Raw genomic sequence first — 15,686 nt, 5'->3', positions numbered from 1 at the left:
AATAGTATAACATAGGTATATCCAGTCGCTAACAAGGTTTTATCGGTGTCATATAGGAATCGAACCAAGAACCAACCGAATATTAGTCAAGCACCAGCGTCTACGGTGGTATCCAGCACTTTCGAAATTCAAAATGCGTCCTATAGTCATGGTACAAAGCTAATACTTACTGTGTTGACAGCCCTCCAAGAGCCCATAATGTGACATTTCAGTTTTATTTTGGTATATGTATTTATTGTTAATTTATGTATCTCAATTTTCTTCATTTATTTTAATAAATGACGCCTCTGCTTGAATATTTATTACATTTCATAGTTATTATCATTTACACTCACACCCACAGCGTTTTTATTACAATTACAATTCGTTAACCTGGAGCAGCTTACTCCTTTCCTTATTTTTATATATGTATAAGTGTATACTATAATTACATAACTAATACACGGTTAGTCGTCTTTCAAAGCCACAAAGCTAACCATTTTATTTTCCCTTTCCCAATTCGCTTGCTTTTCGTAATGATTACCCTTTCCCATATTTATCATATTTACAGTTCAATTTACACATTTTATGCTCCGAAATCTTAGATTTTCACACTAAATGATTTTTAAGCCAATTTGATATTTTTTATATCTGCTGCCTTTAACGAATACTAAATATGATTTCCGATATAATTTTTTTCAATTTTTATTTACTGTGGTCTCAATTTGAGGGATTACACAATGTAGTGAAACAAATAACACAAAACCAACATATGTACAGACTTTCTTATATTGGTTTTAAATTATCTCAGATTTTAAATAATTTGTTTAACATGTTATATATTTTTTGTTAGCTTTTATTTACAAGCGGCTAAATTACATAAGTATGCATGTAAATATGGATTTTCTTATTTTTGTATTCTTCCACTCTTTTTTGAAGCTGTAAACTTTGTTCAATAAGTTCCTGTTTTGTTTGGTACTGGTTATTGATACACTGTTGCATTTTTAAGTCCTTTTCCGTTATTATGTTAATTTAGTATTTATTTTTACAAAAATATTCTTCTCTTCTCTTTTATCCAAAACTGTTCAAAATTACTTTTTCCTGCAGTAATTTTTTTCATATTTGGTTTCTATTGATCAAAAAATTCCCAATGAAATCGCTTTACTCCTTTGTCATCTGAAGGATGCGTGCTAATGCACTCATTTGGGTTCCATGACGCCCAGTTTGGCAAGGTTTCCTAGCGTTGTGGGATCCCCCGGCTGCAATCTTAAGGCTTCTTGGTAACTGCTGGCCGCATGGCTTGTGCGCCCCAACAAGTGCAGAATCGCGCCCAAGTTGGTGTGGGCATGAGCGTCGTTAGGTCTCATCGCCACTGCCTAAAGCCACACAAATAAAATAAAGAGAATATAAAAATTTTATCATTTAAAGAGAGGAGCTACAATTAAGTATTTTCCAGTTTGTTTGATATTGGTTTGCAAGTAAGGGCTTTCGTTTTCGTCTTACCTTGCGGTACCAGCTTTCCGCTTCCAATTTGCGCTCAGAAAGGCGTAAGGCCGTAGCGGCCGCTACCACTAACGCATAGTCGTCGGGCGCAAGCTCGGCAGCACGTACGCGGTAATGAAGCGCCTCTTCACTGCGTGACTGCGAGGTGAGGAATTCCGCTGCATTAGCGAAATAATTTATCCAAATATGGTAAGTAACCAGTGGGTGTCAATTGTGAAAGAAGGCGAGACAATAACAGACGAAGAAATAGTTTAATATATACATATTTGCATATTAGTTTTATTTTTTACGCGCATAAGTCTCTGCGCTTGGAACAAAAAAAAAAAACGGACATCGAAAATTGTCTATAATTGGCATCTCTGTGCAACAAATATCAAATTAATAATTAATGCACTAAATAACGAACTGAAAAATGCAAGCAGTAAGAATGTTTCCTCTGTTCGATTTCGATTAGTATTTACGACATTTCGATTAGTATTTACGGTTGATAAAGCAGACTGCAAGAAGCGGATAAAAACTACATAACAAAACTCGGAAGCACCGATTTTACACGCAAATACTTCGTAAACGCATATAAACTTTGCGCTTATTGCTTCACACGAATTTTAAGCGCAGACGCACACGCGCATGAAAGAAACACAGCTACTGTCTGCTGGTTTTAATAAAAAAATAATACATACATAATGGGCATATAAATCATACTTATAAGTAAAAAACGCAAAACTTTTAATACTAACCGTAATAGTGATGCGCACTAGACTGCTGTGGCGCCAACTGCAAAGCGCGCTTAAACCACACCTCCGCCTCCGCTGCTCGGCTAGTCTGTTAGTGCAACAAAAAATATCCAACCAAATAGGAATAGATAATCAATATCAGTTTATCAAGACCAATCAGTACGCTTTCAGACTTACATTTCGCGCCAGTGTGATGCCGTATGATAGATGCGCTGCCACCTGATTCGGTTGTAACTGTAGCGCGGCATAATGATACCGCTCCGCTTCGTTCCATTGCTGCAGGCGACCAAAAACGTCGCCTATACGATTATACAGAACGTCACGTTGGTAATACGTCGATGGTAGCGCATGCAGCGCTTCGCGGTACACGGCTAGGGCGCGTTGTAACTTGCCTTGCTCGGCATAGAGAGCGCCGAGTTGCAGGTACGCAGATATTCGAGCGTTGTCGTGAGCGGTTCGATCACGTACACCGGCACCATTCAGTTGAGTGCCCTCCTTGAGAGTTTGTGCCGCCTCTCGACATTTTCCCAGAGCAATCAGTGATGCTCCCAAATTTAAGAAAGCCACTGTGGTTTAAAGTTGTAGAAAAGATGTTGTTAAAGTATCTGAATGATTATTAATCAAATTTATCTGAATAATAACAGGCGTATTTTATTTGACCAACATAACATGGTCAAATAAAGCGAACTGTGGCGTAACATCGAAAAGAAGAAGCTAATTGTCTAACATCTATATATATATATATAATTGGCGCGTACACCCTATTTGGGTGTTTGACCGAGCTGCTCCTCCTATTTGTGGTGTGCGTCTTGATGTTGTTCCACAAATGGATGGATCTCCAGTTTCAAACCGACTCCGAACGGCAGATATTTTTTATGAGGAGCTTTTTCATGGCAGAAATATACTCGGAGGTTTGCCATTGTCTGCCGAGGGGCGACCGCTATTAGAAAAATGTTTTTATTAATTTTGCTTTCACCGAGATTCGAACCAACGACCTCTCTGTGAATTCCGAATGGTAACCACGCACCAATCCATTCGGCTACGGCGGCCGCCGTTTTAATTTGGACTCTCCGAATCGCACGCTAGTTTGGCAAGTCATCAAGAATCGTTTAACGCCAAAAAAACGTTTTTGAATTGTGGAAATTTACTTAGAAACAAATCTGTTCGTGAAGTTCATAGAACGAAAAGTTCAAGAAGAGGTCGAAATGTCGGTACGTCAATCTCAACTTGTCGGCCTTTGCCCTTCGACCGAAAAATTTTCGTAAGGATCTTGGCTTATGTGCTTATAAAATACAGCTCGAGCAAGAATTGAAGCCAAATGATTATCGTTAGCATCGCATTTTTGTTGATTGGGCTCATTTAGATTTTTTATTCAGATTTATTGGAAAAAGTAGTCAAAAATTGGACTGATCGATTGGATCACATTCAAAACATAAATGCCATGAAATTATCTGCTAATTTATAATAAAAAGAAAATTTACTCCTAAAATATTTATATTTTGTATTATCATTTTAAGTTCTCAAGCTTTTAAAAAACAACCTTTATAATATATATAATTGGCGCTTGCACCCTTTGTTTCGGTGTTTGGCCGAGCTTCTTCTCTTATTTGGAGCTGAGCACCGACCAACAATTTTATGCCGCCTCCGTACGGCAGATGGTTTTCTGCGGCAGAAATTCTTTTAAAGGACTGCCATTGTCTGCTGGAGAGCGACTGCTTTTAGAAAAATTCAATCATTTTGGTGTTTCGTGCCCACAGCGGGCTTCGAGCCCCAGTGCTACCAAATAGTAGTCACACACCAACACATTCGGCTACAGCGGCCGCCTAATAAGGGTGTTTTGTTTGACCATCACAAATTGATTAAATGAAAAATGAAACGAATTTAAATGATTTCCTCCCTTGGCGTAAATTTCAATCTTGTTGGCAATAATGCCTCAAATCATTAAAAAGCGGATGATAATGAATAAGGGAATACTTTCAGCAAAATTAAGCACACTATTTGCCACATCTCTTGTTAAATTTCCAATATTGCCCGTTCACTCTTTCTTTTTGTTTGTTTTCTTTCTGCTGTCAAAATAGTGAAATATTGGCTTATTGGGGACATTGGTTCTGTGGATTTTTTTTTGTTTTTGGAAAATTACAAAATTTGGATACAAAACGTTTTGAACTGGCAAGGCTTCCTAATAGCTTGGGATGGTAATCAAATAAAATACTCCTATTAAAGAAATTGAGCAATTGATGTTTTAAAGTTTATATTATATGCTTAATATACTAAGTCTTGAATATGGTAAGTGCATATTTATGTAAATAAATATCTCAAAAAAATTATGGAATGTTACCTGCTAAATTTGGCCGAAATTGTATCGCCTTCCGAAAGCACTCAACTGCGGCCTTATAGTTTTGTTGATTTTGATGTAAAATTCCTCTGAAAAAAGTGAGTATATTTTTTTTGGTAGCAATTCATAACGGAAATATATTTAGCGATTTTTTGTCATATTACAATACTATGTATCACCAACAAAAATATTTGCATCCACTGTGAATGTACGTAAAAAATTGCATCGTTCATTTGTCAAAGGTAAATTAGCAATTTTTTTAAATCTTTCTACTAGATAAACAGACCAGCGGTACAGGAGAATTGAATTGAGAATGAAAAAACTTGTAAACTTAAGGAAAGTTTACGATCTTAGCGAAGGGGGTATTTAACACCAGCGTCAAGTCTAGCAATTCCTTCATTCATAAAGGGTTTTTCAATAAGGGCGGGTAGATGTTGAAATGGAATAAAATGGCGTTTGCTGTGTAGCACGTAGCGCCGTCCTGCTGGAACCACATGTCGTCTAGGTCCATATGGTTCAATATGGGCCATAAGAAATTGGAAGAGCCACCACGTCTACCGAAAAATGGGCGCAATGCGCGCAACGTTTGCGTTAATGAACACTCATTTAGATAATAAAGTTTTATCATTTGAACGTGCTATTCAATCGTGTAAAGTAACTTGCCATGCTGATTTGGCATAAACAACTGAATAATAAACAAAAGATTTGACAGATTTCACCGAAACAAAATGGCTACCACAGGGCGCCAAAATTGACCCGCGCCAATTGAAAAACTCTTTATTAGCTTTAAACCATTTACCTTTATAGCTTAACATAGGTATTTGGTTTATTAGCACACTGGATTGAAAATTGGCACCTTATAGCTAATCAATGCCGCAAAGCAACTTTTTCTTTCGCTTTGATTGGCGCGATTACGGCCACAATTTTGGCCGAGTTTAACAAAGCGTGCTAACAGACGCCAGTTGGATACATGAAGTGAAGCAAAGTCCTTCTCCATTTGATCTTTCCAACGCAGACGAGGCCTTCCTCTTCCTCTTTCAGAGCCGGAGTGTTTGTATTCATTCGGAGGGCATGACTCGTAGCCACTGGATCAGTATTCGCTGCACTATGTCTATGTCACCGTAAAACTCATGCAGCTCATCGTTCCATCGCCTGCGATACTCGCCGCTGCTAACGTACAAAGGTCCAAAAATTTCCGCAGAATCTTTCTCTCAAACACTTCAAGGGACGCCCCATCGGATATTGCCAACATCTAAGCTTCAGCACTTTAAAAAAGGACGCGTATGATGAGATAATTATAAAATGTTAGTTTTGCCTACCTAGTCCAAAATAGCATTGGTTGGCATTGGAGATTCTGCATCGGAGTTAATACTGGTTCCTAAATAAACGAAGCCTATCATCAATTCAAAATCCTAGCTGCCAATGTGAGTACCTATATGTGAGTATCTATACTGCGAGTCGGCACTGCAAAACCTGTCACGGTCCGAGCAGACGAAGATGTGCTGGTGTCATCCGGGGTTAATAGAGGCTGCGCGCACAGGAATCTACGCAAAAGCATGTGCCTGTTTGGTAACAGGCCCTTCGCTTATGAACATCTGTAGAATGTGTAGAAAACTCTGAATATGATTAACACTTGGTGCTGTGCGAATGGGCTATCGGCAGACCCTACCAAGACTGATATTGACCTCTTTACCAGAAGGAGGAAGCTTTACGGACTCGTTCTGCCTAAGCTAAAAGGAGTCACAATCCAGCTATCCAAAGAAATAAAATATCTTGGAGTAATGCTCTATAGTAAACTACTTTGGAAGTACGTTGAAACAAAGACATCCAAAGCACTAACAGCCTTCTGGCAGTACAAAGGTGTCTCCAGGAAAACGTGGAGTCTCTCCTAGCTCGTATGGATCTACACGGCTATGATAAGACCTATTATCACCTATGCATCAGTGGTCTGGATGAGTAGACTCTCTCTCGTGGGAATCAGGCGGACCTTCAGGCCCGGCATTAGATGATCTTATTGACTAACACTACTAAATGTTTTCACCCAAGGAGAGGCCTTTCTGCTGGCAGAAACACAATCGGAATTGGTACGGCCCCTGTCCGGCATTGCCCAACAGAGAAGGCATGGACTTCGATTCAACGATGTTCCTTCACTACATACCATCAAGAGTCGTACTTGATACAGTGTGGTGCTGCCAGAAGCTAAATTGTTGTCAAACGCTGAGTCCGGCAAACACTGTTTCCGCATTTTCATGAATGGCTCCAGGGCCGAGCACGGTTCCGGCCCCGGTGTCTACGTAGAATTCTGCGGGACAAAACTACACTTTGCTCTTGGAATGTTTCAAAACGTTCAAAAAGACTAAAAAGTATGGGAAATAGCAGAAGAACTACCGATTAGCAAAGAAAATGGGAGAGATTTTGCATGAACATTTGTAAGCACCGATTTACAAGCAACGATGATTTGAGAGTCGTATATATTTCATGGAGTTAGGTCACAGGCCCTTGGATAAAACTTGGATTCGTCAGTATGACCCGTAGACCTAGCAAGGCACGATGCAGTAAATAAATAGAGGAGAAGGGCGACCAAAAAAATTAGAAGTGGAAAAGCGGGTATGGAAGAGTATGGTTACCAATTACTGGGATAGCGAACATTTGCTTAAAGTAAAAGAGACGTATAGAAGAGACGTGGCAAGCTGGTGATCCTCTTTCTGCAAGGCACTGTCATCATCTTAAATAAAAACGATATACCAATAAACGTGTAGCCCAGCCACAAGACCCTGAAAATTGGCGAAAATATCAAGCCATTGATTTTAATGAAACTTTGCATAGAGATTTTCGGGGTCATTTAAGGGGGTCTTCTGGTCTCGAGGCCACGAAATGAAGGGTTTTTTTGGGGATTGATTGTGACAAATCCTGTGAATATATAAAAAATTTTTTTTTTTTATTTTAAAGGTACATGTCTTGGCTTTTAAAAAATGGTTTTGACTTTGAAAAAAATTAACACCCGTGACCTTGAAATGGCGCTGAAGACGTCCACCTCCAAACGAAACAGGTCTCCATTTTGGTCACGGTTTTTCCACCTGGGTAATCAGAAAGCAAAAATTAGATATGCGTTGTCTTCAGAGTTGCCCTGGTTAAGTTTTCCCGTGACAGATTTTTTTTTTTTAATTTTTTTCAAAAGTTATGCAACAATTAGCAAAAAAAAATTTTTTTTGCTCATTTTTTGAACTTTAAAAGGTTATAAAAATGGAATGAAAAAAAATTTCAAAAATCGTACACGGGGAAACTTAGCGGTAAGTTTTCCGAACCTTTTAAGACCAAAACCATTGAAATCGGAGTATAACTACTATGAAAAGTGTGACCAAAATGCTTAAAAAACACGATTTTCGGGGAAACGCGTTTAAAGATAAAGTTTATGATAAAACGGCCGGAGGAGGGTACACTTCGGTGCCCAGAAAAATGTGAAAAAAGGCGATTTTCAAAAAATCCTTTCTGTGGCGTATTCTCGCATACACATACAACAAAATTATGCAAAAAAAAAAATCGATTTTTTTTTCGCTGGAGACCAGAAGACCCCCTTAATACGAATCTAAAGATGGTGCCCTGAAATGGCGTACCCAATTTAGCTTACTAACATAGAGGATGAATTGTGAAATATCCATAAAATAATAAAAAAATAAAATTTAATTAAAACTATAAAAGTAGAGAAAAACCAACAAAAATTAAAAGAATTTCAAAAAATATATACTTATATGTATTATTAAAAAAAGGAAAAAAAAAAAAAATAAAAAGAAAATTCGAGCGACTCCGTTTTCAATACCAACCTACCCTGGAAAAGGTGTAGTACGTGTATCAAGCTTCATTGAAATATTTGCTCGACCAAGTAGACGGACGGACAAACATACAGCCGTTATGGCAGTTTAAAAACTCAAGAAAAAGCTTTTAATTCAATTCCACTATACGGCAAAATCAACTTTTTCCTAGGTATTGTACCAAACCAGGTTTTTTTAAAGATTGAGATATGAGCCTTCAGAACTCAAAATATGGGATTTAGTAAAAAAATATTTCAAATTAATGTATGCATATAACTAAAAAAATAAAACTCAGAACCACAGGACCTCCGCTATTCTGTTGATTTAAATAACATATCACTTTTTTCGACCAAACGAAGTACCTCCTGTCTTCAAACAAACAGTCTCGCGTATCGGCACCCACGTCACTGTAGACAGTTATAATTTCGAGGTTGTAAAAGACTTCGTGTATTTAGGAACCAGCATTAACACCGAAAACAATGTCAGTCTAGAAATCCAACTTAGAATCTCCCTTGCCCGCAAGTTCTACTTTGGACTAAGTAGGCAACTGAGCAGTAAAGTCCTCTCTCGACGAACAAAACTAACACTCTACAAGACACTCATCATGCCCGTCCTGACGTATGGCGCAGAAGCTTGGACGATGCCAACATGCGATGAAGCGACGCTTGGAGTGTTCGAGAGAAAAATTCTGGGCAAGATTTTTTGGACCATTGCACGTTGGCAACGGCGAATATCGCAGACGATGGAACGATGAGCTGTATAAGCTTTACGACGACGTAGACATAGCGCAGCGAATAAAGATCCAGCGGCTACGTTGGCTGGGTCATGTCGTCCGAATGGATACAAACGCTCCGGCTCTGAAAGTATTTGATGCGGACCAGCTGGTGGTAGTAGAGGAAGAGGAAGGCCTCCTCTGCGTTGGAGAAGGACTTGTCTTCACTTGGTGTGTCCAATTGGCACTGGTTAACACGAGAAAGAAGCGACTGGCGCGCTTTCTTAAACTCGGCCAAAATCGAATAAGCGGTTATCGCGCCAATTAAGAAGAAGAAGAAAGGGGGGAAATATTATATAAGGGAAACACATGAAACAATTATTACATACATACAGTTTTTTTTTGTTTGTTTATACAAAAATGAGTTCTGCGTATGGAAAACGATATATGCACACACTCCAAAGATCCAAAAATGTCACGTGTATCTGCAGTAAATCATTTAAAGAAGTCGAAGTTAAAACCGTTGAAGACTTCCCCGGACAAGGCTCAAAAATTCTCTCCTAAGCAAGATCAGAAGATCATTGATTTGTTTGTCAGAAAGCCGAACTTATCGTTGAGTGAAGCTGAAAGAGGATTAAGGAAAATTTGTGTTAATATATCCAAAGACTTGATTCCAGGACGTTTTCATGCAGAAGGCCTCCAATTCAGGAGCATATTGGAAAAATCGCTGCTCTCCTTATGACATTGGAAAAATACAATACTTCCACGGGCTAAGGTAAATTCGGACTTGTTAAGCATCCAGATAAGGTTTATATTTCGGGCTTCTGCTCCGAAAAAGGATTTGGCTATTCATTTGTGTTTGAATGCAGTTTTGATGAATAAAATCAGCCGTCAGCTTCGAAGATGTTTGCAAGAACTAGCCATTCTTGGAATTTACATGAACCCAACAATCCTAAGCATTCAAGCTGAAGGTGTGTAGAGTGGATTGAAATGTTGGAGTGGCTATCACAGTCCTCTGATGCCAACCCTGTTGAAAATGTTTGGACAATAGTTAAGCAAAGAGCCAGAGGAAAACAAATATGGATAGATATGGAGCTCTGACTTATTACAACAATTCCGTATAAGTGTTGTATTTCATATCATTTCTGTAACTAGTTTCAAAACCAATTTATTCTTTGTTGCTGATCGAGTGGGTTGAAGGAGGATTATATAAGTTAAATGTTTTATGAACTTTGTATTAAGCTTTGTTAGTTAAAGGAATATTTGTTTTAGGAATCAGTAACTTTCCTAAGGATGCAACGTTAGCTTGGAAACGAAAGTTGGTTGATTAAGTCCATAAAAACTCTATAAAACAAAATTAGAAACGCTAAGCAACTAACATTCAGCTGTTGCTCAAATTGGTGGATTCAAGTATCAATTCTTTGAAATTCGAAACATTCAAGAACCATACCAACCAATGACCTAGCGCTGATTTACTATGAAAAAATATGTCCGGGTATGTATATCCATGTTTGTGCGTGCACATAAATACTGCCGAAAACTTTTGAAGAGTGGCCACAACGCAATGCGGCAAAAATGAAAAGAGTAAGTAGAAGAAAACAGATTTTGAAAAGTTGTGTGTGGTAGAGTTAAGCTCGGTAAGAGCAATGATGATTGCTGCTGATTTCGCCAAACAGACTGAGTTGCAAGGATGTTTTAATCACTAAGTCACTGCTGCAAGTCTATAAGCACAGCGCGCAAAAGTGAAAAATGCCGCTGTGTTGGCAATAACAAGTAGATGTACATTTCAGTGTGCATGCCGGTTTAGGTGTAGGAAAAGTTGGCGGCTGTGAAAACCTGGCTGTTTACTTTGTTAACCAGCACCTTTTGCAACTACTTTTACATAAGTGAATTTTGAGAACAATTGAAAATGGAAAAAATTCGCAAATTAACATAAACATCACATCAATCTATAAATAAACGGGAGGACGATGTGCACTGAAGTGCGAAGCGGATTGAGCCAACCGGAGGCTGCCTTGATGCAGAACATGCAATGGTGCAGCAGTGAATCAGTGAATTTTTGTTGCAACATTGGTAAAGTGGAATCGTGTTGCAGGCAGCTTTGACTCTACTTTTTCTTGAATTCTTTACTTTGGATTTTCTCAAATTACTTGAACTGAAGAAACAGCAATATATTAACGCAAACAAAAAGAAAAAAAAACAGCAACTATGTATGTTGTTACAATTTTATTGCGAGCAAAGAAGTTGAATGCTACAATTTCCCAGCTTCATGGCTCCTTATTTGATGTGTGAGTTTAAATCTTGCTTAAAACTTTTTCGTTTCACTTACAACTTCCCTTTCTATTGCAAGACTTGTTGGTATTATTGTTGTTGTTATCTTACCATTACATTTCGTTAGTAGGAGGTGTTACTTGCGACATCTCTATGGTTTTGTCTATTTGCCGAGTTGTCTGTTTGAGAAGTGTATATGTAGTAGTGCACAATAGTTCGCAAAACAAACGCAAGAGTTTACCAAGTTCTACTCAATGCGTTTGATTCATTTTTTAAGCGTTTACTTTCGCCTTTTGCTTTTTTTCTGGTTTCACCATCCAGCAAAAAGACGAAATATTGTCGGGGGTGGGTGAAAGAACGCAGAAGTGGTAAAGTTGCAGAAAAATCCATTGAAAAGAAATCAAATTATTCAGTTCAGTGATTATCGGTTTTGTTGTTTGCTCGAACGTGAACGGAATCCAAACAGCAACAATAGCAACAGCTTCTACGGCAGCAACAATAGAATAAGAACAAAAATAAACACCACAGCATCAGCAAAACATTGGATAGTCAGAAATCAAAAAGCGCCCGTGACAAGTTCAATGGACCGAGAAGAAGAGCGGTAAGGGAAAAATCAGACTGGGAAGGATTTTAGATTACTGCCTTCGGCCGACAAACGAAGGGAGAGTAACGAATGCATCATGTGTGCTCTAAATGAAATATAGAAGGTGTGCCACTTGTGAAATTTTATAAAGTTTCATGTGATGGTGCAGGAAAAAGGGGGAAGTGAAATCATGTGCAAAAGTGATATTTATTTTTTCGAATGTACAAAACGGTTGCATAGACGCTGCTAACAATGGGGAGCAGTCAGAGAGCTGGGTGGCGGTAGGCATAAATACGAAAATAATGTGTTAAAGTTTTCTTTTACAGACATCTACAACAACTAAGTTAAGAAAAGCGAAGAGTGTACAATTAAATATACTCGAATATTTTGAGAGTGAAATCCAAAGTACTCCTAATCATGTTTGTTTCCAATCCGTGGGAATGAGGTTTACATAAGTGATGGCCTAAACATTCTATTTGTGGTTTGCTTAAACTAAAATAAACTAAGAGCGAAGCTGAACATATTATGTGGGACTGATGGCCTCACATTAACTATAAGAAGATTACTGCACCGGCAGATAGCACTGCCATATTCGATACCAGGCAGTTTAGAACCAAGCAACTGTGGCGAGAAACCTGTGACCGAGCTGTTTCTCAGGGGGAATGTTTATATGCGTGATGTGGGAGCAGTTTATATGTTTCTTAGATTCTATGTTTCTTTTGATTTGGGGAGCTCTGCCACGGGATCTCGTCTGGGCATGGTATGCCAGAAGTTCCAGACTTGATCAGGTTGTCCAGCACTTAACTCTTACATTCGATAGGAAAGTAATCAAGGTCGAGGAGCTAGTATAAAGGATTAGGATGGTATGGTCTGTTCTAGATGAAGAAGCCCTCGCCCTTATCATAAACTTAACAATCACAGGTTCCAGGCCTTGACCCTCCACCTTCTTTCTCGGCGAACTGATCGCCACTACGGAGGCAACTGAAAGTCTTGTAAACTGTGAGATGGCTTCCAACTCTGATGTGGTGGATGTGGATCTCTTTGAGTGAATTGCCTTTGCAGAGAATGGACATGACGCTACATATGTGAGTGACGTTCCGCTCCTGTCAGACTAAGAGGATATTACAATAACTGCTCAGTTCCCTGGAACCCTATAAAGAGAAGATTCCAATGGTGGAAACCTGAGAAAGTGGTATCGGCCGCTACAGTTGCATGTCGCTTGAAAGCTTTTAAGGTTTTGTGCTCATCGCCTGTAAGGCTGAGATTGGAATACGCTATTTTTATCTGGAAACCTTTTCATGCTATTGATATTAATAAACTATAGTCTGTTTAGAGAATCTTAGCACATTGTGATTTTCACTCGCTAAAGTTCACAGACTCCATTCCCAGTACCGCTCTCGCCGTCCATTAATCAACCTTATGTCTTTAGATGCTGTCCGTTCTATTTTGTCGATGTGTTTTGTCTTTGACATTATCTCGGGCTCTATTAAATGTCTGTTTCTATTTTCGAAGAATGGATTAAATGTGCCCGCACGTAACTTTCGATGTTATGTGGCTAAGACTGTCTACCGCATGAATATTCTCTTAAAGGGGATGCTATTATAATTTTGTGCTTATTCTTCTATATTACCTTAGAATTGTATTTCGATTAGTAAGCCATCTTTTACAATAATATTGTTATAGCTCTTTTTGTGTTACTCTGCTATCTTGATTTAAGTTTATTAGTCTGTAAGCTTATAACTGTTTGTATAAAAATGATTTGGATAGTTTGGATGGGAGCCGATTGGGATAATGAGCTGGATAACCAAAGAAAACACGCTTAATATTCTGCGTGGCCACAACAATATTAACCGGTATCATTATGAAACACTTGTGGAGATGCTTCATTCTTCTTATAAGAACAATTTTGACCATGACCTGTGTCGCTGTTATTGAATAATTTTGTTTCACCGAGGAATAAAGGTTTGTGTCGGCTGCCGCGGCCTAATGGGTTGGTGTGTGACTACACTTCAGTTTTTTCTAATAGCGGTCGCCCATCGGCAGGTAATAGCAAACCTCCAAGTGTATTCCTGGCATGAAAAAGCTCCTCATAAAAAACTATCTGCCGTTCGGAGTCGGCTTAAAACTGTAGCTCCCTCCAAAAGTGGAACAACAACAAGACGCACGCCATAAGTAAAAGAAGGAGCTCGGCAAAACTCTTAACAGAAGTGTAAGTGCAACTGATTTATTTTCATGTTTAAAGGTTTGTGTACCAATTGTGATCGAGTCCGGTTTAGCATTATTTAAAATATTGAGATATCTTTAAAAGTGTACAGCCCTCTTTTCACTTCAATTTTTTATATTGTATAAACCTACATATATACTTTCTGCTCAAATATGAACGAGACTGATTTAATAAAACACAAACGGTTAATTATTGTTCAATTTTTATTTTATCTCCTTCAAAGTAATCACCATTGGAGGCGATACACATATGCCAACGTTTTTTCCAATCATCATAGCATTTCTGGAAGGCCGATTTCGGTAAGGATTTCAGTTCCTTCTTCGAATTCTCTTTTATGACTTCAATTCATCAAAATGTTTTCCACGGAGCGGCAACTTGAGCTTGGGAAACAGGAAAAAGTCACATGGAGCCATATCAGGCGAATACGGTGCTTGCGGAACGATATTAACATTATTTTTGTTCAAATAATCGCGAACAAGACATTATCTGTGAGCTGGTGCATTATCGTGATGCAAGAACCATGACTTGTTGTCCCACAATTCCTTTCTTTTAAGACGAATGTTCTCGCGCAAACGCTTTAAAACGTCTAAATAATATTCAGCGTTAACCGATCGGCCTTGCGGAAGGAACTCCGAGTGCACCACACCTTCGTAATCGAAAAAAACAGTCAGCTAACCTTAATTTTTGAGCGACTTTGGCGTGGTTTTTTGGGTTGATGTACGGCCCTCTTTGAACGATTTGTACCACTGGAAAACACGTGCACGCGATAGAGCAGAGTCCCCATAGGTTGTCTGCAACATTTTTAAGGCGTCTGAAGCCGAAATTTTGTTGGAATAACAAAATTTCAAACAAATTCTTTGTTCAACTTGACTTGTTTACAGTAGCACAGAAAACAAACTATGTGACATATCACGCTGAAATTTGCCATGTAAGCTTATAACAGTCCTACCAAAAAACAAAAAATTTATTTTTGCCATATATCATCCGCGGACCGTTTTATTGATACCGTCTCGTTCATATTTGAGCAGAAGATACATATTAAGAGTGTATGGCTTTGTCAGGATTGCCCAGGCCCAGCGTGATGCTGATGCTCTCATTCTGGTTAAGGAACTCGCTAACGAAGGGATAGGTAGTTTCGGAAGTAAGGGTTAGCATGTGGTAAACATTTAGGAAAAACTACAATACCTTTATTATGGAATGAATTACTCATACAACAGAACAAATTAGTTTCTAATTTTATCCGTCAGCAACAACAGATTTAAAAATTGTAAACATTTATTTCTATGAATGGATGAGGATACCGATATTAATAATATACGCCATATATTAATATGCGTCAATTCTGTTGGCTGTACATTAAAAACATAGGATCAAATATTTCATGTACGGGGGGATTAACAAACGTTCGGTAAGTCGACCGAAAAGTTTTCAAATGGCATTGCTTTTGCTATAGTCCTACGATGTTGCATTTAAAATTTCAGAAAAATCTGTTTGAACGGAGACGAGAAAGTTCCACTAACGACTCACTTAAAAATT

General features: G+C 38.5%; 1 protein-coding gene across 6 annotated transcripts in view; it reads right to left on the bottom strand.

Moving 5' to 3' along the window:
• Positions 1–212: 212 nt before the first annotated feature.
• The window catches only part of LOC129247787 (protein O-mannosyl-transferase TMTC2), a 251,280-nt gene continuing 235,806 nt past the window's right edge, over positions 213–15,686 (bottom strand). For all 6 annotated transcript variants that reach the window (XM_054887093.1, XM_054887095.1, XM_054887097.1 and 3 more), the window contains 5 exons: positions 4,555–4,640; positions 2,394–2,782; positions 2,220–2,304; positions 1,483–1,640; positions 213–1,355 (listed from right to left, as the gene is read on the bottom strand). In XM_054887093.1, coding sequence (XP_054743068.1) covers positions 1,179–1,355; positions 1,483–1,640; positions 2,220–2,304; positions 2,394–2,782; positions 4,555–4,640 — 895 coding nt within the window. In that variant the 3' untranslated portion in view covers positions 213–1,178. The remainder of the gene's footprint in view (positions 1,356–1,482; positions 1,641–2,219; positions 2,305–2,393; positions 2,783–4,554; positions 4,641–15,686) is intronic.

This window comes from Anastrepha obliqua, chromosome 5, assembly GCF_027943255.1.
Source record: "Anastrepha obliqua isolate idAnaObli1 chromosome 5, idAnaObli1_1.0, whole genome shotgun sequence".
Lineage (NCBI taxonomy): Eukaryota > Metazoa > Arthropoda > Insecta > Diptera > Tephritidae > Anastrepha > Anastrepha obliqua.
The sequence above is the reverse complement of the archived record's forward strand: the minus strand, read 5'-3'. Positions and strand labels throughout refer to the sequence as shown.